General features: G+C 38.8%; 1 protein-coding gene and 1 pseudogene across 5 annotated transcripts in view; one reads left to right on the top strand and one right to left on the bottom strand.

The window, feature by feature from the left end:
- Window positions 1–25,904, bottom strand: part of TRIM37 (tripartite motif containing 37) — a gene marked incomplete at its 3' end in the record, with an annotated part of 154,439 nt that overhangs the window by 43,981 nt on the left and 84,554 nt on the right. For 3 of the 4 annotated variants that reach the window (XM_082678832.1, XM_082678829.1, XM_082678831.1), the window contains exons 19-22: window positions 21,667–21,975; window positions 8,801–8,929; window positions 8,269–8,458; window positions 6,276–6,394 (exon numbers count right to left, since the gene is read on the bottom strand). In XM_082678832.1, the coding sequence (XP_082534958.1) occupies window positions 6,276–6,394; window positions 8,269–8,458; window positions 8,801–8,929; window positions 21,667–21,975 (747 nt within the window). The remainder of the gene's footprint in view (window positions 1–6,275; window positions 6,395–8,268; window positions 8,459–8,800; window positions 8,930–21,666; window positions 21,976–25,904) is intronic. The other variant, XM_082678830.1, reaches the window with a different exon arrangement.
- LOC309837878 (palmitoyl-protein thioesterase 1-like) lies at window positions 9,097–10,276 on the top strand (annotated as a pseudogene). Its single transcript has 2 exons — window positions 9,097–9,149; window positions 9,397–10,276. The product of its transcript is annotated as a palmitoyl-protein thioesterase 1-like (transcript).

Genomic DNA, 25,904 nt, shown 5'->3' with positions numbered 1-25,904 from the left:
TTTCAATAAGAGTTTGTGTAGTACTACTTCTCCCTTAAATATTTTGAAGATAGGCTGGATGTGTGGACGTTTCTGAAATTTCCTTACTAAGCAAAGGAAAAAAACTTCCTGCTCTCAAGAGTGAAGAGTGATACTTAACTGTTAAGAGAATAAACCAGCTACTTGCATGAAGCACCACCTCCACCTTCTGGCCCTTCATGGAACTGCTGCTGAAAACTCAAACCCACATGAGTTACTCAAATTCTAGGCACAAATTTGACCTCTTCGTACTAGTGTTTCTGAACTCCTGACATATATTAACCTCCAGGATTCACAAACGAGGAACTGGAATTCTCAGGAATTCCCCAAATCTCAAGTTATTCTTTAAACACTTACAATATTTTTCAAACTCTAATAAAGTTATATATCTTTTAAAATTTTTGGTTAGTTTGTAGTATTTACAAGAACTGTAGCCTACAGTGAATATTCAAATACTGGAAAATGCTGTGAACATTACTGGGTAATAGTTGAATAATGTACACTTAGAACTCTTAGTAAGGTTTATAGCACTACATGGAATCACATCAAAAATGCCAATATGGGGGGGCTTCCCTGGTGGCTCGGCGGGTGGGAGTCCGCCTGCCGATGCAGGGGGCGCGGGTTCGTGCCCCGGTCCGGGAGGATCCCGCCTGCCGCCGGGCGGGTGGGCCCGTGGGCCGTGGCCGCTGGGCCTGCGCGTCCGGAGCCTGTGCTCCGCGGCGGGAGGGGCCGCAGCGGTGAGAGGCCCGCGTACCGCAAAAAAAAAAAAAGCCAATATGGGGACTTCCCTGGTGGCGCAGTGGTTAAGAATCCGCCTGCCAATGCAGGGAACACCGGTTCGAGCCCTGGTCCGGGAAGATCCCACATGCCGTGGAGCAACTAAGCCCGTGCACAACTACTGAGCCTGCGCTCTAGAGCCCGCTCGCCACAACTACTGAAGCCCGTGCGCCTAGAGTCCGTGCTCCGCAACAAGAGAAGCCACCGCAATGAGAAGCACGTGCACGAAGAGTAGTCCCCGCTCGCCACAACTAGAGAAAGCCCGTGCGCTGCAATGAAGACCAAACGTAGCCAAAAATAAATCTATTTTAAAAAATGCCAATATGAGGAATTCTTTTGCTTTTGAAACTTCCTATTTCTTGGAGCACCACTCACAGGATTCCTGTATAGTATAGTATAGACTCATTAATATTTACATAGCAGCAGACAGGGCCATGAACACATACTTATAAAATGGCAACAGCTACAGCCAGGGCTGATTTGACTGCAACTGCTTCTTTTCAAGGTGCTCCCATTGATCTTAACCTTTGATTCAAGGTACCAGCATTTCCAGTTTATACTTTCAACTTGCCATTAGTGGATTCTTCCAAAGCAGTCATGTTTCTCTGTTTTTTTCTGTTTTGTTTTGTTTTTAATTCATTTTTTGGCCACGTCATGCAGTGTGTGGGATCTTAGTTCCCCGACCAGGGACTGTTCCTGTGCCCCATGCAGTGAACACGTGGAGTCTTAACCACTGGACCGCCAGGAAGTCCCCATGTTTCTGTGTTGACTGTTAAGATTAACAGGAGAACTAGAATAATTTTTTCCAGTTTTCTGATTTCTTGACTTACTTTTCTTAGGATTCAGAAAAACATGCATTTCCCAAGAAGTGTTGGAAACAAATTCCTGCATGAAAACACTACTTGTTTTTTTATCAAGTCCTAAGATCTGAAGTTCCCTAGCTCTGTGAATGTAATGAGAAAAAAAATTGGTCTCTTGACCTCTAGCTTAATAGTTGACTTATGGGGTCACCAGGTCCTGTACAACCCATTGACATCAGTGAGAGCAAGTAAACACAACATAAGGTCAAATACTTTCATTTTTTGGAAATGAAAGTAGCTACTGTCAAGTAACAGGTCACAAGCTATTTGTTATGTGCCTTGCCCCATACACTGCAATGTCTACCCACTGCATTAAGGTTAAAGCAAACTAGTGATATTTCACCAACTATAAGAAATTTGAATACAGGACCTTTCTTAATCTCACCAGAAGGTGTCAACAAGTTTTCACAAAACTGGCTGTCAATGATAATTATTGTAAGATACCATTAAATGGAAGATGCTTCAGCGATGTTCATGTGGGGGAAAAAAAACCCAAAATCAACCCTGCATCTTTAAGTAAAATGTGAAATAAGGTATTTCTATATCAATCACCTACCATATTTTTTGAGTATCCACTATATGCTCAGTAGTCCAAAGCTAACTTATGAGTTATAACACCCTTATTCAGGGGTGCTCAAACTTCAGCTGCTTGGAAAATACATTAACCACCTGGTAGACCAAACACTAATGCTTCACTTGCCTTCCTCCTTTCCAGCAGAACCTCAATGTTGTTCAGCCGTCTTCCCTTCTCCAAGTGGCCACGTGGAATGGATCAGGGAGGGGAACCAAATGTTCAGACTTTGCCAAGTTTCCTTTTTTTTTCACTACTGATTAATGAGATGTGCTCTCATTGATAAACATTGATAAACAGAGACATATAAAATGAAATAATCCTCCCCTACTCCCAGAATGTTTTTCTGACTCCATATAAAGTTTGGAGCTGCAGCAACCACCTTGCCATCCTGAAGGGAGCTAAGCCAACTCACTTAGAATGGCAGAGCAAAAGATGGGGGGACGGGGCTGGTGGGAGGAAATGAGTTCTTGATGACATTAAGCAGGTAAATTTTCCAACCTTGAAACTGCCCTACCAGAGTTAGGTGAGACTTCTTGTTAATACAAGACAGTAAATCTTCCTATTGCTTAAACCAGCTGATTGGGTTTTTGTAACTTATGTCTTCATTGATACACCAAAAGGGATCAGCAATGCTGGAGCATCAGACTTGTGTACTGCTCTTAGATAGGGTGCCAGTAAGGTTTGCAATAGGCATGCCATGGCTTTCCCTGGGATGGGTGACACCCCTGACTTAATTGAAAAGGACTGTGCTAATTCAGAAGTCAATCGCATAGTCTCCAGTTTTAGAAAGAACAAGGAAGAGACCGGTCTACCTAAGGAATTCTGTAGGTATCAATTGGGGTAGGGGGTGTGTGAGAAGGAAATCAAGATTTTTGCAATGCAGCCATTAACTAGGAGATTAACACAAGGTTGTCCCATATGATCCCAGTTAGAAAGGAAAAGGCCTGTTGATGACTGTCAAGTCTAAGAAAAGTCACTTTTTATTGACTCTCAGGAACATTTAAGAGACCACTTTAGTTGTCCCAAATTCCCAACTAGTAAACACAAAGAATTTTAAAGTTTTAAAAACTTTAAAACTGGAAACTTTAAAAAAAATTTTAAAGTTTCTTCAAACAGCCTGGTAGTAGGGAGGGAGGAAGAGGAGAGGAAAGAGGCACCAATTTACAGTGACCTACCACAGAAAATTTTCTTTTAGGCATTCTGCTTAAGAATGAAGAGGCTCGTTATTCCTAAGCACAGATGTAAGACAACCCCACTCAACTTTTCACCAAGGCTTACCGGTGCGAAAAGTAAAGGTTTTCTTGAGAACTGGCTCCTGCTGATGATAGAATATACCCACAGCAGTAAGGCAGGCCCCATTCTCCTCTCACAAAGCAAATTTCAAAAGGCACAGAGCTCCTTTAGTTTACCTATTCCCCTCTTCCAGCCTTATCAATTAGTCTCCTCACTGCCTATCCTGGGACTCTAGTGGTAAATAAGCTGTTTAGATACCAACAAATTGCAATAGTGGACTTCCCTGGCACTACTGATTTGCATGTTTACAGTAACTTTTCTTATTGAGTTCTAGGTGCTTTGCATCACTACAACACTCCTTACATAAGAAAAAATGTGTTACTGAGTAACACTGACAGCACTAAATCTCAGATTCAAAGACTTGAAAGTGCAGAGCAGATCCTAAATGTGGCCAAGCAAATGCCTTTCTCCAGTTTAGGATAAGCTGTTTAAAAAAAGAAATGGAACTAATGTCAAAACTTAGGGGTTTTTTTTGGTGCTAACTAGCTATTTACATAGAAAAACTGCTGAGAAAATGTGAATTTATGAGATGAAGGCTGAAATTTAAAAGTCCAAGTTTAATTTAACATTCTTCTTTTACCAGTCTTCCTGTCCCCAGAGTTCCACACCCCATTCCCAGTCCCCAACTCAGTTAGAGTAGGAATTTTAAAACATAATTTTATTATTTCACTCCTTGCTTATATTCCATTCAAAGGACAAAGTCCAAATTCTAGCTAGACATACAGTATAATTCCTCATGATCTGACCTCTGCCTCCACTCTGGCCTCATCTTTCACCAGTCTTCACAACTCATACTAACTCATACTCATCCCTTAGGATGATCTTTCCAAGTGTGGACTAGGTTGGTAGAGAGGTGACAGTTAAGAGCATCGGCTCTGTGACTTTGAGTAAGGTAACTTACATCTCTAGGCCTCAGCCTACTCACCTGTAAAATCAGTATAATAAAGTAACCATGTAGGTCTGTACTGAGAAAACATAATACTGGTAAAGTCTTTAGCAGTCTTAATACCTAATGAGGGCTTGCAAATATTATCTATTATTTTTATTATTACATACCTGTTAGTTGAGCTCCCTATATACCCCATCACAGCACTCATCATTCCATATTATAATTGGCTATTAACTGGTCTCTAACACCTGTTGTTTGGTTTTCAATTGCTCTCCCTGCTCCCTTCCCACCACCACCAACACATACCCAGCATACTTGAGGACACCTTGCTCCCATCTGTAACTATGACCCACTCTGGCAAGTGATTCTTAAGGAGTTGTCACCCCTGGTTTGAGTTTTCAACTCAACCAGTGGTTCTCAACTGGGGATGATTTTGCCTCCCAGGGGACATTTGGCAATGTCTTGAGACATTTTTGGTTACTGTAATTCAGAGGAGGTACTACTAGCACCTAGTGGTTAAAAGCCAAGAATGCTGCTAAACATTCTACAATGCACAGGGCAGGCCCCTAATACAAAGAATCACCTGGCCCAAAATGTCAATGGCACCAAGGTAGAGAAACCCTGAACTAAACAGTAGGTTCAGGAATTACTTTATCACCAGCATCAAAACAATGCCAGACAAATTAGAAGCATTTCACAAATGGTGCATAAATAGAAGGAGCCTATAATTCCAGCACATGCTAAAACAATTTAAGCCACTACAATCTATAATCAGTATGTATAAATACATGGAAACTAGCTAAGCTAATCCTTATAGGTCCTTTCTATAAAGATCAATCATAATATATTTTTCCTGTTGTTTTAACAATCAACACTTCACTTTGAAAATCCTTTCCATTTAATTTCTACTGAAATAATGCTGCCCACCACAGGAGCACCAACTAAGATGGAAGACCAAAATGTTTAGTGTTCTTTAACTGAAAAGCCTGAAAATGCCACCACCCACACACACTCACAGAGCAGTCAGAGGTAGACGCTGGCACCTTTTATATATGCTTTGAGCTACAATTCATCAATCGTTGAAATTCAAATAAGTGCAGAGGTGGTAGGTGGCAGAGTTTCACTAAGAAATGAAAAATCTCAGTGTCAAATATCATTAATAAAGTTGACATGCTTTTCTGCTAACATATAAAGGACAAGCAAGGGCAACACACATAGCCTTGTTTCAAGCACCTTCTGTTAACTCAAAGTTACAAAAAAGTCTTTACACTTTCAGATAAAGAATAACGGACCTGGAAGAACACGCAGACAAATACTAGAAATGTAACTGAGAATGAACTGGCAGAGTAGAAGTCAGTTACCATAAAGGATTTTTTAAATGGTTAAAGTTTGGAATCCTTCTAAAAGAGCAAAGTAATCTATAAACATTAATCAAGACTGACTTTAAAAGACAAGGTACTTAACATTTAATATTCTAATTAGTTGTTTGGGGGCATGTTTTTCCTGTAAGACACTGAACATATCCAATTTAATCTTTTCATATCTAGCAAAACTTCAATGCCTATCATGTAGGTAGCATAACACATTTAATGAATGAGCAAATGAAGTATCTGCAGACTTTCTCCCTGTAAATGCCTGTTCTAGTAAGATGTCCTTTTATGTAGTCGATTATCCATTTTGCCTTCCATTGTGCTTAATGTCCTAGTAAATCAAACTCAGAGGCACAACAAATGCTGTTTTCAGATCAAGCATGTCAGATAGTAGATAACATCTCAGTAACTGTTTTATTAAACCAACCACTCCCGACCACCACCAAAAAAAGATTATTTCGCCTCCCGCCAACTATGACTTTACCATTCCTTACCTTCCTCTGGGGCAACTGAAGCTCCTTCAGGTAGTATAGGTTGTAATTCCCCAGTTTCAGTATTATTTTCCAAATCAGTCATTTGCATTCCTTCCAGACGACCTCCTTTAACACTAGTCCTCAAAGAGGGAGAAAATAACCTGATATTCTTGTATAACTAGTCACTGATACAATAATCTAGATTTTTTTCCTGTCCAGAAACTGAGCAAACTAAGTAGGGTATAGGGCACTGGTGTTTAATACTAAATTTCAAGTTTTACTTTTAAAAGATTCACTAGAAGACTCACAATGAAAGGTTATAAAGTGGTAGATTGCATCAACGTCAATATCCTCGTTGTGATAATATGTCAGCGTTTTGCAAAATGTTATAATTAGGGGAAACTGGATAAGGTACACAGGCTCCCTCTATTCTTTCTTATAATTGCATGTGAATCTACAATTATCTCAATAAGAATTCCAATTTAAAAATAAATATAAGTCCTTAATAACATGTTCTCACCAATATGGAAAGACTTTGGAGGTATACTGAGTGAGAAAACAAGGTGCACCTTTCGTATTAAAAAAGCTATATGGTCACTTAAATATTGCTTAAATATGCGTGAAAGCTGAGAAGACAGCATATACAAAAAATTAAAAACAGCAGGAATGTGTGTGGGCAGAAGGTTGGAAAACAAAGCAGATGGGAGACAAAGATGGGGAAATTTTAACTTAATATTCTTTTTTTTAACTTCCATTTTTGAACCATTTATTACTAGCATTTAAAATTTTTGCTTATACTACCTTAACGCAAGGAAAAAAAACACAAGCTGGAAAACACCACATGACCCAGGTTGGCAGTGTAATTAACTGTAAAATGAGGGTTATAGCTATGAGCTTTACACATTTATACAGGATTTTACAATCTAGAAAAAAGTGCACATTCGTACACATTTAATCTTTATGACTAAAGGCAGATATAAATCTCCATAACAAAATATAAAAACTAGTTGCAGCTTCATCTTGAAAGGAACATGTATAAAACCAGGCTAGGAAATGCGGAGGACCAGACAATCTCCAATGATTGTAACACCCTTCCACTGCTTAAACTTGAGCTAGAACAGAAAACAGCCACCAGCTGTCCTATTAGATTTGGTAATTATCCAGATCTTAAAACTCTATACAATTAAGTAAACTTAAGGGATATTAATCTTTCTCTAAATTTAATTCAAAGTTCTTTTCAAAGCCTCCAAGGTAGAATTATTCCATTGTTTAAAATTAGAAATGTATTTAATATGCATATATTAGATCAGCAAATGGATATTAATGGCTCATCTAGCACATTCACAGACAATACATTCCATAATCACTCTCTTTTAAATGGATGGAAGTTTAATTGACAATGTCGACTGGGTGACATGACTGGGATTTGAGTTTATGTTTGGGTGACATGACTGGGATTTGAGTTTATGTTTCCTGGGAGAGAGATAAAGGTACTGATGACCACATATATATATCCTTTTGGTAAATTCCAACTATGTGTTTTGAGGACACTTTCATAAAAGGGAAAAAAAAGGTGAGATGAAAGCAGAAAAGCAGTTTTAAAATAAAATCGCCAGAAGTGCTTTGTTCTATACAAAATTCATGTAAAAGACCTATGGGACATAATATAGCATAGCACAAATGTCTTTGAAAAATATGGGACAGATGGAAAAAAAAGTTGACCCAAAAATGTCACAAGGCAGAGGTCACCCAAGATTATATAACATTATTATCCTAACCAGTGAAAATGAGCTCTAATGTATTCAAACTGAACTTCTGGTACTATCTCATTCTGTGAAGAAAGAAAAAGGTAAGGTCTCTGATGCTTGAAGTTACATTTTAATACAACAAATAAACTGTCTGCTAAAAAATTAACAAACTAGAAGTTTATTATGTTCATTACGTTGTAGACTTAAAGTGCCAAACAAAACTATTAGCTATTATTCCATTACATAAACAAAAGAACTTAATTTACCCCAAGGTGACCATTTTTCTCCTTTTTTCAATAGTAGGTAAGCCACTGAAAACTGCAACCACAACAGCATCTGAATCCAAAGCTTGACACTGCCGGTCTTCAGATTTTGGCAGAATGTCACCGATACTGCCATGTGTCAAGGCTCGGGGAGAACTGTGCCTGCTCCCAGACTGAGAGCTTCCTGGGGAGCCTACAAAAAACGAAGGGGATATTCAGAAAGAAGGCAAACAAACAAAAAGTTCTCTCTCTAGTTTCCACGTTAGGAGATCTCACTATACATATAGTTTTAAACTGCAGGAAAACTCAAAAACAATTTTAAAATATAACCTAGTCTTTTTGATGCCAACTATTTAATATGCAGTCTAATGGCTGCACTTTCTTACTGATGGGTCTGTTCTGTGTGATCAAGGAACTTTCAAATTGAGTTTCAGCATTTTTGGTGCCTTTAGAGGTCTAAAGCTATACCATCAGATCAATTTCGAGTAACAGACATCTACCCACCAAGATCACATTCTAAACTCTCCAAACTTACCCTCAGACAGAGTTTGACAGTCTCCCTTTGAACGGCTATTTTCCCCAGAGTCTACTGCTCTTCGAAGTGACAGACTACCTGCTATACTGGACCGAGCTGGCTTGGGTGAATTACTCTTCTTATTTGTGGCTGTAAAGACATTTTAAAATATTTCTGATTATGATAAAATAGCACAAAACTTATTACCTAGGAAGTCAGAGAAAGATTTAATCTTATCATCCATGAAAGGTATTCCCATCTACTGTGTCCAAAAATAAACAGAACACTCTGGTCCCAACTGGTTTATTTGGGGTTTTATGCCAAAGGTATTCCTATTTTGCTGCTTGTGGAACAGTCTCAACTTACAAAAGTAGAAAATTATCAGTGAACTCCAAAAGAAGAATCGTACCAGACATGAACTCTAATCTCAGTTTAATTAAACTAAGTATTAACAACAGAACAATAACCACCAAAACACTTGGAAACTGTAGAATATTACTGGATTAAAAAGAAATGAACGCTAAATTAGAAACAAGCCACAATTATAATACTTCAAGATGTTTGTGGCTAAAACAGCAATTAGAGGAAAATGTATAGCCTTAAAATGAATTAATTAGGGCTCTCACTTTCCTGCCGGGGTCCTGCACTTCCCCGGTGCTGGGGCATCTCGACCTGCCAGCGCCACTGCCCCTGGTGATCTGGCATGGGATGGGAGACAGCTGTTGTAATCCCTTAAGCACGGGCACTATTAAACAAATGGTTGAGAAGAAAATACCTGGAATTTACGTCTTATCTTTAGAGATTGGGAAGATCCTGGTAGAGGATGTGGAGAACAGCTTCTTTTTGAATGTCAACTCCCAAGTAAAAATGGTGTGTCAGATTCTTGCTAAGGATCCTAAATTGCAGCAAGGCTACAATGCTATGGGATTCTCCTAGGGAGGCCAATTTCTGAGGGCAGTGGCTCAGAGATGCTCCTATGATCAATCTCATCTCAGTTGAGGGACAACATCAAGGTGTTTTTGGACTCCCTCACTGCCCAGGAGAGAGCTCTCACATCTGTGACTTGATCAGAAAAACAGTGAATGCTGGAGCTTACAACAAAGCTATACAAGAACGCCTGGTGCAAGCAGAATATTGGCACGACCCCATAAAGAAGGACATAGCAACCACAGCATCTTCTTGGCAGATACTAATCAGGAGAGAGGTGTCAATGAGTCCTACAAGAAAAACCTGATGGCCCTGAAGAAGTTTGTGGTGGTGAAATTCCTCAATGATTCCACTGTGGACCCCGTGGATTCTGAGTGGTTTGGATTTTACAGAAGTGGCCAAGCCAAGGAAATCATTCCCTTACAGGAGAGCACCCTGTACACACAGGACCCCCTGGGGCTAAAGGCAATGGACAACGCAGGACAGCTGGTGTTCCTGGCTCTCGAAGGGGACCATCTTCAACAGTCTGAAGCATGGTTTTATGCCCACATCATACCCTTCCTTGAGTGAAACCGTTGTAGTTTGCACCAGAGCTCAGGAAACCCCTCACGCTTCCAAACCAGTTCCCTCCATGGCCAAGCCTGAGCTCAGATCCAGCTAGCAACTAATCCTTCTCTTGTCACCATCTAACATGCCCTGCTTGGAAAGACCCAAGATTGGAATCTTATCCTTTGCCTCATCCTATCAGCATATGATGTTGAATGCAAGTTTAATTAGCTAAATAACCATGGAGATTGCTTTACAACTCTTTGATGTGGTCAGACTGTTTTAGGAATTAGGAGTTTGCTGCAGGTCAGTGGCAGAACTGTGCCCAGGCCCGGAAGAGACTGAACAAAGTAAACCAATGAGACAGAGTCTAAGGCAGATGCCTTTCTCAGGAAAATCTAGCCACATCTCAAACCAAGAGGCCAGTACCCAGGCCTGAGGTATTCACATAAATGCTTTCTCAGTTGTGCTGGTGGAGATTTGACCAGTGCTTGGAAAAGTATTGCTTGGATGATGTGTCCACATTATTTCTTGAGGCTGTCCTCCTCTCTGTGAGTGTGCTGCTTTTTGTGGTGTTTTAGCTATTATTAGACAAATTCCGGCAGCCCACCATCTTGCCTTGGTAGCACTTTTTTGTCTCCTCAGGTAGTGATGAATTAGTTGCTCTGTCACAAAAGCAGGGAAATAGCAGCCAAGGATTGCTTAAGGGAGGAAGTGTACCTATTGCTTAGCTTACACGGGGAGGGGGAGGTTTAAAGAAAAATGTAAAATGAAAAAGGAGGAGGTAGCTGGCTCTTTCCATTCCATCCTTGATGAACCTGTCCTTTCTAAATATGACTTGTGGTCCAGATTCTAGAGTCACTCTATTGCTGGCATTAGCAAAGAATGGGAGGAAAAATGTGAAGAGATCAGGCTTTCTAACTTCCAGCTCAAAAACCTGAGATTACTGCACACTTCAAACTACTTCTGCTGTGTTCTGTGAAAAAAAGACTGTTTGCTCAAAAAGCTTAGGGAGTATTCCATATCCCTTTTCTCCTCTTGAAGATCAACCCACCTTAGAATATTAAGGACTCTGAGAATTCCTGTTACAGTACAGAACACCAACCTTAATCTACCGTTTCCCACACTATTTGAGTGTGGACGTCTTAGCCCCTACTCCTTTATCCCATGAAAACCTAGCAACACTTTTTAGAAGACTGTTCTGCAGAATGCCAGTTTGCGGAAACGGTTAGCTGTACTTGGGGGAAGCACTTTGTTACTGCTGCAAAGTTTACCCTCTGTGATTTTTCTTTCACCTCTCTCAAGACTTTTCAACTAAGAGGATGAAAGGTAAGAAGTGGGGACGTGTGAAAATAATTCTATGAAGTTGTCTAAAATAAAGAGTAGCTTCTTAAAAAAAAAAAAAGAATTAGAAAAAACGGAAACTAAATGGCCTAACATGCATAAACTCAAGGAGATGGAAAAATGATAAAAAGAAATAAAAAGAAAGCAGAAGAGATGCATTAAAAGGTGACAGGGCTTCCCTGGTGGCGCAGTGGTTGAGAGTCTGCCTGCCGATGCAGGGGACACGGGTTCATGCCCCAGTCCGGGAAGATCCCACATGCCGCGGAGCGGCTGGGCCCGTGAGCCATGGCCGCTGAGCCTGCGTGTCCGGAGCCTGTGCTCCACAACGGGAGAGGCCACAGCAGTGAGGGGCCCGCGTACCGAAAAAAAAAAAAAAAAAAAAGGTAATAAACAGGTTCAACAAGGTAGTGGGATATAAGATCAACAATCAACTGACTTTTTATACATCAGCAAAGAACAAGCCGAGAATAAAATTAAGAAAACAATTCCATTTACAATAGCATCAAATAGAATAAAATACTTAGGGAAAAATTTAACAAAGAAATGTTAAGACTTGTATATTTTTGAAAGAAAATAAAGAAAAAAGGAAAAATATTCTGTGTTCATTAACTGGAAGACTTAATATTGTTAACATGGCAATACTCCCAAACTTGATCTACAATACAGATTCAACACAATCTCTATAAAAATTCCAACTGTCTTTTTTTTTTTTTTGCAGAAATTGACAAGCTGATCCTAAAATTCATAGAAAAATGCAGAAGATCCAGAATACCCCAAAACACTCTTGTATGGAGGACTCACACTTATGATTTCACAACTTGCCATAAAACTATAGTATCAAGATTGTGGTACTGGTGTAAAGACAGAAGTATAGACCAATGGAACAGAACTGAGAGTCCAGAAATAAACTCTTACATTTATGGTCAATTAATTTTTGACAAGGAGCCCAAGATAATTCAATGGGCAAAGAAAAAGAAAAGATGGACAATAACAAGTGTTGATAAGGATATGGAGAAATTGGAACCCTATATACTGCTGAAGAATGTAAAATGGTGCAGCTGCTTTGGAAACAGTATGGCTGTGCCTCAAAAAGTTAAACATAGTTCTCATACAATCCAGCAATTCCACTCCTAAGCATATACTTAAATAAAAACATATGTCCCCACAAAAAACTGTACATGAATGTTCATAGCATCATTATTCATAATAGCTAAAAAGTGGGGGAAAAAAATCCAAGCCCTCATCAACTGATGAGTAGATCAAACAAAAAGTGGTACCCACATACAATGAAGTATCATTCAGCCATAAAAAGGAATGAAATAATACATGCTACATTACAGATGGCCCTTGAACACAATATGCTAAGCCAGAGAAGCCAGATACAAAAGGCTTCATATTGTGTGATTCCATTTACATGAAAAGTCCAGAAGCAAATCCACACAGACAAAATAGATTAGCAGTTATCAGAGGGATAGGGGGAAGGGGAAGATGGGGAATAACAACTCATGGGTATGGAGTTTACAGCAAGAGTGAAAGCAGCTCTTTTGTCCCTTTCCTGTTTGCCCATTTCTGTTCCGCTCTAACCTTAAAAGAATCTAATTATAGGAATGAGATCACTAGGCAATTTAACCCAACTCTTGACTTTTGCTCTCCTGAATGCACACCATGCCTTGTTGATTCTTTTCCTAGAAAAAAAGAAGTAAGAATGAAGAATTTAGCAGTTTAAAAAAATGACTACCTTTCTACTCCCAACAGCCCCCCTAAGCAATCCTGCTTGGGATCACTTGGGCGAGGTAACATCTGAAGGGAGAGTCAGCCAATGTGCACACAGACTGGAGAATGATGCAGAACCCAACCTCCTGCCTCGATGATTCACTGAGGTTCCCCCCCACCCCCCCACCCCATTTTTCCCCTTAAAAACTGTCATGGCTAAGCATGATCTTCGCAGTTGGCCTCTGGACACAAGTCTACCGTCCCCCCAGACTGCCGGCTTTTCTGATTAAAGCACCTTTCCTTTCTACTGACACTTGCCTCTCAAATTATTGGCTTTGGAGCAGCAAGCAGCCGAACCTAAGTTTGGTAATAAGAGGAGGGATGAAAATGTCCTAGACTTAGATAATGGTGACTGTCACACAATTTTGTAAATATACTAAAAACTGCTGAATTGAACATCTGGGGAAAAAAGGTGCTGTGAGAAAAAATTATGACCAATTTCTCCACTGCAAAGTATACATAAACTATTGGTTAAGGGAAAAAAATGAAGAAGAGATGCATTAACAGAAACAAAGGCAGAAATTAACATAATAAAAAGAAGACACTAGATGAAATAAATCTAAGAACTAGGTCTTTGAAGACATGAATAAAATGGACAAGCCTCTAGCAAGTCAAATCAAGGGAAAAAATAAAACACAAATAAGCAATGATATAACTGAAAAAGTTAATATCCCATATGCAGAGGAAGTTTCTAAAATTTAAGGGAACAAATGACTTTATACCAATACATTTATCTAATAAAATTAATTTTCTAGGAAAATTAATTATGAAAACTGATTTAAGAAGCAGCAGAAATATGAGACCAATAAACACACAGAAATGAAAAAGGCTGTTAAAGTTTTATCCCTGAAAGAACCACTAGATAGCTTTATGGATGAGTTTCATTACACGTTTAACGAGCAGATAACATGTTAAAATAATTTTACAGCATAGAAAAGGACAAAAGCTTCTGAATTTATTCTAGGAGATTGGCATAAATTTGGAACTCAGATGTGTTAAGGATAGTATAATGAAATTATAGCTCAGTTTTACTTATTGACTACATAGTCAAGAATCCTAAGTATTAGCTAGGACTTCCCTGGCAGTCCAGTGATTAAGACTCCACACTTCCACTGCAGGGGGTGCAGGTTCGATCCCTGGTAGGGGGAACTAAAATCCCATATGCTGCGCAGCCAAAAAAAAAAAAGAATCCTAAGTATTAGCAAACTAAAAACAGCCAGTACAGTTAACCCTTGAAGAATAGGGGATTAGGGACGCCAACCCTCCACGCAGTCAAAAATCCAGGCATAACTTTAGAGTCGGCCCTCCTTATCAGTGGTTCAGCATCCAAAGACCCAGCCAACTGCGGATTTATTGAAAAAAATCTGTGGATAGGAGGACCCACACAGTTCAAAACCATGTTGTTCAAGGGTCAATGGTATATTAAAAAACTACAAACCAACACCAAGTAGAAAGACTCATTCTAGAATTTCAAGAATGGTCAGTATTAGATAAATAATATAATTCTCTGTGTTCACAGAGTAACAGGGCAAAATAATATGATTGTTTTGACTGACAATAAAAAAGCATTTGACATAATTCTACACAACTTCTTGACTTAAAAAAACTCTTAGTAAGTAGTGTTGACTGAAAAAAATGCACACCCTAAAAGTTGAGAATTATGTTTTATTTGGCAGAGTTTCTGAGGACTTCAAGCCCGGGAGGCAGCCTCTCAGAATAGTTCTGAGGGACTGTTCCAAAGAGGCAATGGAGGAGCCAGGATATATATGGGTTTTTTCAACAAAGGCCAGGTAGTTGGCACATCAAAAGATTACAGTCAGTTACAAAATATCAAAAAAAAAAAAAATCCCACAGATATCTCAAGTTAATGAATTAGCACTTTTCTACGTATGGGAAGATGCAAGCGTCTGGGCTAATTGAAATCATTCCTTTCTTTCTCATCCTGAATTCCCTCAGGACTCTCCCATTCTGAATTTCCTCACGCAGCTGCAACATCCTTTGTTTACTGATATGGCACACAACATTTTTTCATTCACAGTAGGAAAAGTGGTAGTTTGGTGTAATGGTGAAAGCCACAGGCTTTAAGGTTCAAGTTCTTAGCTCTGCAATTACCACTGTGAAACTCTAGGACCCTTTAATGCCCTGTGCCTCAGTTTCTTTATCTGTAAATTGGGGATAAAAATAACTTGCCTCATCGAGTTGTTGGGATTAAGTGAGTTAATACATGTGACTCAGAATAGTTAGAATGATACCTGGTACACAATAAACACTTAGTAAATGTTAACCATTATAGTAAATGTTAACCATTATTGTTGTTAGGAATAGAAGGATATATTTTTCAACTTGATAAAAACTACCTTTTGAAACATAGCAAAATTCGAATTTAATGAGATTAAGAACTAAAGGAATTCCCAAATGGAGTTGAAAACATTACAAAAATTCTATAATTGCTATTAGTTAACATTGTTCTGAGGTCCCAGCCTAGACAATGCAATATGAAAAGTAAATAGGCAGGAAAGGAGTGGATAAACGATGACTATTTCCTGATGATATGATTGTCTACATAGAAAATTCAATATAATTGACTAAAAAACTTAACAATTTAAAAAGTTCACTAAGTGGGTTGAATACATATTAAAACCAGTAGTCTTCCTGTATGTCAATAACTAATAATTAGAAAATATTATGAGGGGGAAAAGAGATCCCATCACAACAGCAACCTAAATTATAATATACCTAGAAATTAATAACAAGACACATGCAGAACTTATATGAAGAAAACTAAAACTCTGAAGAAGTATATGTCCATAACAGATGACTTGAACAAATGGAAACACCACATTCCTAAATTTGAATGTTTTAGTACTGAAAAGATGTCAATTCTTCAAATTAAATGTTAATTAATGCATTAAATGTAACACAATTCCAGTCAAAATTAATTTCTGGAAGAGTAAACATGTAAGAGCCATCAAAGAAGTTTTGAAAACAAAAATAAAATGAAGGCTACAATAGCTATGACATGGAAGCAACCTAAATGTCCATCAACAGAGGAATGGATAAAGAAGATGTGGTACATATATACAGTCAAATATTACTCAGCCATAAAAGAGAACAAAATAATGTCATTTGCAGCAACATGGATGGACCTAGAGATTCTCACGCTGAGTGAAGTAAGTCAGACAGAGAAAGACAAATATCACATGATGTTGCTTATATGTGGAATCTAAAAAAAGGCTACAAATGAACTTATCTACAAAACCGAAATAGAGTTACAGATGCAGAAAATAAACTTATGGTTACTGGGGAGTGGGGCTGGATAAATTGGAAGACTGGGATTGAGACATACACACTACTACATATAAAATAAATAACTAACAAGTACCTACTGTATAGTACAGGGAACTCTACTCAATACTCTGTAATGGCCTCTATGGGAAAAGAATCTAAAAAAGATTGGATTGTATGTATTTGTATAACAGAGTCACTTTGCTGTACAGCAGAAACTAACACAATATTGTAAATTACCCCAATAAAATTTTTTGAAAATTAAAATTAAAAAAAAAGAAGGCAAACATATCACAGTATTACAAACTATAAAACTACAATGGTTAAAAAAGTGTGGGTCTGGTACACAACACAACAAATATCTGGTTGAACAATATCAAATTGCTGTTTTTATATGTTAAAAAAAAGTTTCATGGGACTTCCCTGGTGGTCCAGTGGTTAAGAATCTGCCTTCCAATGCAGGGGACGCGGGTTCGATACCCGGTCGGGGAACTAGGATCCCACATGCTGAGGGGCAACTAAGCCTGCGTGCGCAACTACAGAGCCCATGCACTCTGGAGTCCATGCACTCTGGAACCCGTGCGCCACAACTAGAGAGAAGGCCGCATGCCACAACAAAGAGCCCGTGTGCTGCAACGAAAGATCCCGCACACCGCAACTCAGACCCGATGCAACCACAAATAAATAAATAAATATTAAAAAGAAAGAAAGAAAGAAAATGGTTTCTTGGGAATTCCCTGGCAGTCCAGTGGTTAGGACTCTGTGCTTCCATTACAGGGGGCACAGGTTCGATCCCTGGTCGGGGAACTAAAATCCTGCAAGCCGAGTGGTGTGGCCAGAAACAAACAAAAAGTCTCATATTGGCAATTTCACCTGGTTCAACCTCTATGAATGAATTTAAAAACAGAACTATGTAAATACGGCAATTTGGTCTATAATATAAAGGATGAGTTCCATATTGTTGAACAGAGCAGATTCTTCAAAAAACATGTTTCGTGGGCTTCCCTGGTGGCACAGCGGTTGAGAGTCTGCCTGCCAATGCAGGGGACACGGGTTCGTGCCCCGGTCCGGGAAGATCCCACATGCTGCGGAGCAGCTGGGCCCGTGAGCCATGGCCGCTGAGCCTGCGCGTCCAGAGCCTGTGCTCCACAACGGGAGAGGCCACAGCAGTGAGAGGCTCGCGTACCGCAAAAGAACAAAAAAAAAACAAAAAAAAACCCCACAAAGAACATGTTTCGTTTGGGTGGGTGGGTTGGGCAGGGGGGTGGATCACTGAACTTATTACCTCACACACCATCATGGAAAAAACAAATTACATATGGAATAATGACCTAAATGTAAAAAAGTTAAAAAACAAAACTAGAACTAAGGAAATAAGTGTTGTTTTTATAAACTTGGAGTTGAAAAGGCCTTCCAAATAAAAACATTAAATCCCCAAACCATGAATACTATTAATAGATCTTGAAATTTAAAAATTTAAAATTTCACGTTTACCAGAAAACAAAAACAAGTGACAACAGGGGAAGTATCTGCAGAAATATGTAACAAAAACTTTTTGCAAAAGTCCATCCAAAAAGCATCATTTCTTTTGGTTTTAAATTTTCATTTCCTTGACAACTAGATATGGTTGAGTATCTTTTCATACATTTACTGCCGTTTTGTATTTCTACTTATGTTAACAACCTAATCATAACCTTTACTCATTTTTCTATTATACTGTCATCTTTATTTAAGAGAATCCTATGTATTTGGCAATTATCCCCTTTCCTATTCATCTCTACTGTATTATTGCCATCAGTACCAAGCATTAATATATCCCATTTTAATAAACACACATATGGAGAGCCCAGAAATAAATCCTCATATACATGGTCAACCCAAGTATCCATCAAAAGATGAATGGGTGAACAAATGAGTATATACACACACAGTGGAATATTATGCAACCATAAAAAGGAAGAGAATATCAGCATCCCACAAGATATTCCTTGTGTCTGTTCATGAAACATCTATTCTTGAACAGATATTTGCACTGAATGGTACAACATGGATGAACCCTGAGAAGCTTATGCTAAGTGAAACAAGTCAACCACAAAAGGGCAAATACTCTATGTTTTCACTTATATGAGGTACCCAGAGAAATCAAATTCATACAGACAGAAAGCAAAATGGTTGCTGCCAGGAGATGGGGGGAGGAAGAAGGGAGAGCTACCATTTAATAGGTATAGAGACTCAGTTTTGCAAGATAAAAAAAAAAGTTCTGTGGATGGATGGTGGTGTTGCTGGCACAACAACGTGCATGTACTTAATGCCATTGATAGGTACACATAAAAAGGTGAAGATGGTAAATTTTGTTTAACAAAATGTGGTAAAATTTACCATGATTTAAAAAAAATTTTTTTTAAATTAAACACAATTAGCATATGAACCAGCAATCCCACTTTAGGTATATACCCCAAAAAACTGAAAGCAGAGACTTGAACAGGTATTTGCACACATGTGTTCATAGCTGCATTATTCATGACAGCCAAAAAGTGGAAACAACCCAAATGTCCATCAACAGATGAATGGGTAAACATAATGTAGTGTATATATATATACACACACACATACATACAAGGGAATATTACTTGGCCTGAAAAAGAAATGAATTTCTGACACTTGATACAATATGGATGAACCCTGAAGAAATTATGCTAAAGTGAAATAAGTCAGACACAAAAAGACAAATATTGTATGATTCCACTTATATGAGATATCTAGAATAGTTAAGTTTATAGAAACAGAAAGTATAATAGTAGTTACCAGAGGGTAGGGGAAAGGGGGAATGCCCAGTTACTGTTCGAAGGATATAGAATTTCAGTTTGGGATGATGAAAAAGTTCTGGAGGTGAATAGTGATGACTGTTGCACGACAGTGTGAATGTACTTAATGCCACTGAATTGTACAGTTAAAAATAGTTAAAATGGGGCTTCCCTGGTGGCGTAGTGGTTGAGAGTCCGCCTGCCAATGCAGGGGACACGGGTTCGTGCCCTGGTCTGGGAAGATCCCACATGCCGCGGAGCAGCTGGGCCCGTGAGCCATGGCTGCTGAGCCTGCGCGTCCGGAGCCTGTGCTCCGCAACGGGAGAGGCCACAACAGTGAGAGGCCCGCATAACGCAAAAAAAAAAAAAAAAAAAAAAAAAGTTAAAATGGTAAATTTTATGTTATGTATATGTACCACCAAAAACACCCAGGTAAGAAAAGCATATATGTTTAAGAAAATGAAAGAAAACAACACACAGATAACAAACTCTTTCCTGACTCCACAACCCCTCCAGGGACCACCCAATTTATTGTGACAGTTCTTGAAGGAGCTGCACAGACATGCTCTGCTTTCTCACCTCATTCACTTCTGCTATACCCCTAAATGGAAATGGTTCTTAAAAGGGTCACCCGCCCTTCATTTTGACGCCTCTCAATGATACAACCACTCCACTGTTTTGAGATGCATTTAAAAATTTTTTTGAGATTTCATTTCTTCTAGTTTTTCTCTGCCCTTAATGATTGCTCTTTTCAATTTCCTTTGCTGGCTTCCCCTTCATTACCAGGCCTTTAAATATTTAAGTGCCCAGAACCAAAATTTCTCCATTTAAATTCCCTTCATACTTGATCCCTGGCTTTAAACAACATCTGATACTGTTGACTTCCAACTGTTTATATCCAGCTTTAACCCCATATCCTTCAGACTTATGTAGCACTCAACTGCCTATGAGATATTTACTAGAGTATCTAGCAGACATCTCAAACCTAGTATGTTTAAAAAAGAACTCCCGACTTCCTGCCCCTATGGCACAACAATCCCCATATTTGATTTGTGTCTTTTTCCTTATTTGATTTGTGTCTCAATTAATGACACCACCTGTCACTAAGTTGCTCAGACCAAACACTGAAACATCATTCTTACTTTTTTTCTTTCCCTTAAACCTTTCTTACGAGGTTTGTGGGAAAGAACTGAGCCCTCCTGGTCTAAAATATCTAATGTATGTAATAGATTAACTTCTGTCCTATGTATCTAGAGTAGTACTAGTTATATACCATCCTTGGGAGAATTAAGAAAGGCTGGAAGACCATGAGCAAGCCCACCTACCCAGTGTAGTAACTCCAGAATAAGTCACCGTATTTCACACAAGCTATTGTTACAGGCTGTTTACTGGTCTCACAACTCCCACTCTCAACCCTTTTCAGACCCTTCTTCACACAACAAAGAAAGTCATCTCTGTAAAAAGGTATATCAGATCATAAACACCCCCCTGATTTTCATTCTCTAGAGATTTTCTCCTAAAATCAGAATAAAACTCAAACTCCTTATTGAGGTCTTATAAGACCTACCTGACCTAGATCCTGCCTACCTCTCTGACTTATTTCCTGCCACTCTCGCCTCTGCTTAATTCACCATGTTCAGCCCAAATGGTCTTCCTTCGAGCCTTCAAACATGCAGAGCAAATCCTTTATATGGGACTTTGCATTTTCCATTCTGTTTACCCTGAAGAATGCTTCCCCCAGATCTCTGCATGGCTGCCACCTTCTTAACCTTCAGATATCAGTTCAACTGTTCCCTCCTGAGAGACTTTCTGACTACCCTAACTAAAATAGCACACACCTCACTTGCTCTGCCCATCTCACTCTGTTGTTTCCTTCACGTACTTTTTACCAACTGAAATTATCTTTACTTGTCTACACATTTTAATGTCCAATTCCTATCACATGAATACATGGATGCAAGATCCACGAGGTTAAGGATTTTGTCTTGTTTGCTGACCCATATAGAATAAGCAACCAAGAAATGTTAGCTCTATTACACAGCAGAAAATACAGAGTCAGTTTTGGATGGGAGAAAAGGCTGTTTGCATTTGTAGTCTTAATTCATTGTGAGGGAGATGTTTGAATATTATTATTCTGAAAATAACCTGTCCTCTAGCTTCCCAAATGACACATGGAGAAATAAAACTAATAGGATCTTTTTCACTTACAGTTTCGTATGTAACAACTGGCAACTGATGACCTTGCCAAGAGCTCCATTCCCAAATCCTGTAATCTGCTAGAGTTCTCGGTTCCACATGCAGCCAGAGCTGCCTGGTCAACAGAAAGAAGGCCTGCCGGCATGTCTCCAGAAGCAGCATTGCTGCTTTTTATTTCTGGAAGTGTATTCTTTACATCAGTTTTCATGCATCGAACTTCAGCTATTTGAGTTTTGAGTCTTTTTAGCATCTTTAAATCAGAGGGAACTCGCCACATTGCCTGCTGCTTCCTTTGGTCTTTATCTTTTCGAGAACACGATGCTTCAGAGAGAAAGTGACAAGTCATGTTAATATAGACTTTAACATTCATGAAACCATTCTATACTGTGACTATAAGCAAATTTGAGGTGTAAATAACTTAAGGTGATTTAGGTGGTATCAACATAAAAGCATGCATTAAATCCCATTAATGAAAATAAAGACAGACACAAGTATCCTACTCTATTCACACCTACAAAGTTAAAATCTGGGTCACATTATAATCACTCAAATCTGAATTATGTATTTACTTCTAAAACTTTTAAAAGCTGCCCTACTGCCTGGGCTTTCTTCTTTATAGTTTTCCACTTTTCTCAAATTTTCTATACTGAGCTTTTATTATGTTCACAATAAAAAAAAACAGAAAAAACATAAACCTAGAAGCCACTTAGTCTAATATGCTATACATATTATATAAAAAATATATGCTAACTGAATTTAAAAAACTGATTTACTGAACTATCATCCAATGTAGATACAGCTATTAAGTGCCACGGAATATCATAAAAAACTAGTTCCTTGTTACTGAGTCTCTGCAGCCACTAAACTAACAATGCTTTCACTCTTCCAAGAGAAAGTAGTTAAAGTTGTTTTTAATTTCTTTTTGCCCACCCAAATATTAACAAGAGAGAAATGACCAAGGAAAACACACACTTTCTATGCAGGAAGAGCAAATGAGGTAGATATTTTGGAAATCAAAGAACATTATGACTGACGCAAAGCAAAAAGAAACCAAGTTGCCTACCCAAAAAAAAACACACACACACCCCAACAAACAGGGGACCAACAGGTACCCTAAGTAGACAAAAGAACAATTCGGAATGATAGCTGAACCTGCTTACACACTGTAACAATCTACTGCCATATAACAGGGCAAGGTAGCATCCTAGTGTGTACAACAGCTATCACCCCACTTCTACCATGCGAAAAGAACCCAGATTGTGTTCAGGTATTAGGTGGGCAGCAGTGTGCTCTGGACGGTTAGGTCCATCCTTTGTTCGGCCCCAGAGGATATGAGTCTAGGACTGGTCTAAGCTCATTCCTCTTTGAGCATTTAGGGTGGGCACATGACTCAGAGTTTCAGCCAAAAGCTGGGGGGAGCGAAGGCAGAGATTTTCTATCCTGATAGGGAGATTTTATTATGTTGGGTGATACAGATAATAAGTAGAGGAGCTTGAATTCAAACGAAGGAGTCTGCCTCCAAAGTCAGTGATCTTAATAAGTTTGCTCTCCAGCGTCACGGAATAAGTCTCTTTTCCATCCAGTCTTTTCTTTCCTGCTAGTAACATATTCTTGTGAATAAATGATGTATGAAGCTGTGGCAGTCATCTTATTGCCATGACAGAAGAGGCAAGAGAACTGCAGGAAGACCATCCCTTGCCCTGCCTTTAAATACCTGATGAACCTGGAATCACTTACCTCCAGACTTAATATGCATAATAAAGTGCCTTTATTATTATTAGCTAAGCCACGATTAGCAGCATTTTGTTACTTACAGTTGAAAGCAAGAATAAGAGAGAGGTTTTAGAAATCCAGGATTTGGTTGCAGATCTACCATTTAGTTGCTGTAACTTCCTTTAAGTCCTCCAACTTCTGAGTCCACTTATTATTTATTTGTAAAATGAAGACAATAATATACATGTAACAGGACGGTTGTGAAGCTCAGAAGATTTAATGTCTGTGAAAACACTCTGTAGCACATTTCCATTCAACCCATTGTCCACCAAGATGTCAGGGCAGTTTTCTAAAACCCAAATCAGGTATTACTTTCCCGCTTAGATTCACTGAGGAAAGCACCAGCATGGCACACAAGGCCCTACATTATCTGATTCCACCTTCACTCTCAGTGGCTTTATCTTCTGCCTCTATCCCAAACATATCCAATCTTTGGAACTGTTTGCATCTCTAACATACCAGCCATGTTCTATCTCGTTTTCATCCTTTTCACACGTCCTCTTTCCTTTGCTCTACTAACCCAAACTCATCAGGTGTAATCTGAAATGTCTCCTTCTTCAGGCACCTAAACCACCAGCTGCTCTCCCCTTCTTTCAAATCAATTCTCACCTAATTTTGTAGAGCACAGGGAGTCCACTTCTACTGCAGCACTTATCACATTACAGGAAGGAAGACAAACATGCAGAATGTGAACAACTTAAGGGCTGAGATTACATCTTAGTGATCTTTATATTCCAGGCCAAGCAACCTATGGCACAAAATACTCAAAATGTTTTGCTAAATAAAATCTTTGTGGCTCCCACCTCCCACCCCACATCCACCTGGACTTCAATATGAAAACCTGTATTAAACCACATGGTTCGGTTTATTATTACTAGAAACTGACAAGAATTTTTAAAAGTAGGAAGCCCAAATGGAAAAATACAAAACAGACTTAAACAAACCTCCATCATCTGAAAAATCAGTTAATAAACAATTACTGAGTTTGTTTCAAATGCTAAGCACTGTGCTACGCAGAGGATATAACAGTGAACAAGACGAACACCCGGTCTTTGCCCTCACAAAGCTCTCAATCCACTTCAGTACTGTGTGGTTAAGTGCTAAGACAGGAGAGTGTAAGGTGCTGTGGAATTTCACCAAAGGAACCTGACAACTTAAGGATACTTACTGCACTGAAGATGAGAAGCCTTCCTGAATTTGCCAAGTTATAAGGTTAATAGAACTGAGAGTCTCAGCTATAACACTTCTTTCATATCACTCAGTTGTACCTTTCAAGAACGACAATTCTCTACAGCTTCTCCTCCAGACTTCAGTATCTGTCAATGCTGTCACCCTTCTCCTGGTCACCTAAGCCACTTCAGAGTCCTCTTTACCATGTTACAATTAGTTGCCAAGCCCCATAAACTCTACCTTTACAAGCATAACTGTTTGCTATAAGTAAAATCTTAATTATACATTGCCTAGGTTAATCTGTTCCCTAGAGGTTAAGTACAACTTTTATAATGTCAAAAGATTCTGAAGACCTTATCCCAGCTCCACATATTTTTAAGCATATAATAATTGAGAAAATACACAGAAATGTAGGAATTTGTCCTCTCATACTAGGAACCACAAATAAACTTCTACAACTATACCCTGATTAGATTTTCATGTCTGATAGCTTTCTCAGCCCTGCAAGCTTTCTAAAATACAGTTTGAATCAAACTACTCCTAAACTAAAACAATGGCTCCCCACTGTCCACTATGAATAAATTCCTCAGGCAAGCATGAAAGGCCTTCCACAGAACAGATCCAACTTGACTTTCCACTTCTATTTACCACTACATGTACCTTAAAATCTAGTTCGGCTACATTATCTGTTGTTCAAACCCTGATGCCCCTTACGACGTTCTTTCTATGGCACAGTGGTTAAGAACAAAAACCTGCAGTGAGTCTGATACATGATAGGTGTTCACTCAATATGTGTTGAAAGAAACAAAAGGATAATAAAGGAAAACTAAGAACAACTCTATGCCAACAAATTTGAGAATCTAGATGTAATGGACCAATTCCTTGAAAGGCAATCTGCCAAAACTCACACAAGAAGAAATATACAATATGAATAGGCCTGCATCTATTAAACAAATTTAATCAGTAACTGATACCTTTCCAAAACAGAAAGCAACTGGCCCAGATGGGTCCACTGGTGAATTCTACCAAACATTTAAAGAAGAAATTATATAAGTTCTCTACAATCTCTGCAAGAAGCAGAGGGAACACTTCCTTACTCAATCTATGAGGTCAGCATTACTCTAATACCAAAACCAGACAAAGACATTACAAGAAAACTACAGATCAGTATCTCTGATGAACATGAAACCCTCAACAAAATATTAGCAAACTGAATTCAACAACATATTTAAAAACTCATACACCACAACCAAGTGGGATTTATCCCAGGTATGCAAGGCTGGTTCAACATTCGAAAATCAGTTAAT

The sequence above is a fragment of the Grampus griseus genome, assembly GCF_964374135.1.
Source record: "Grampus griseus genome assembly, chromosome: 20".
NCBI lineage: Eukaryota > Metazoa > Chordata > Mammalia > Artiodactyla > Delphinidae > Grampus > Grampus griseus.
The sequence above is the reverse complement of the archived record's forward strand: the minus strand, read 5'-3'. Positions and strand labels throughout refer to the sequence as shown.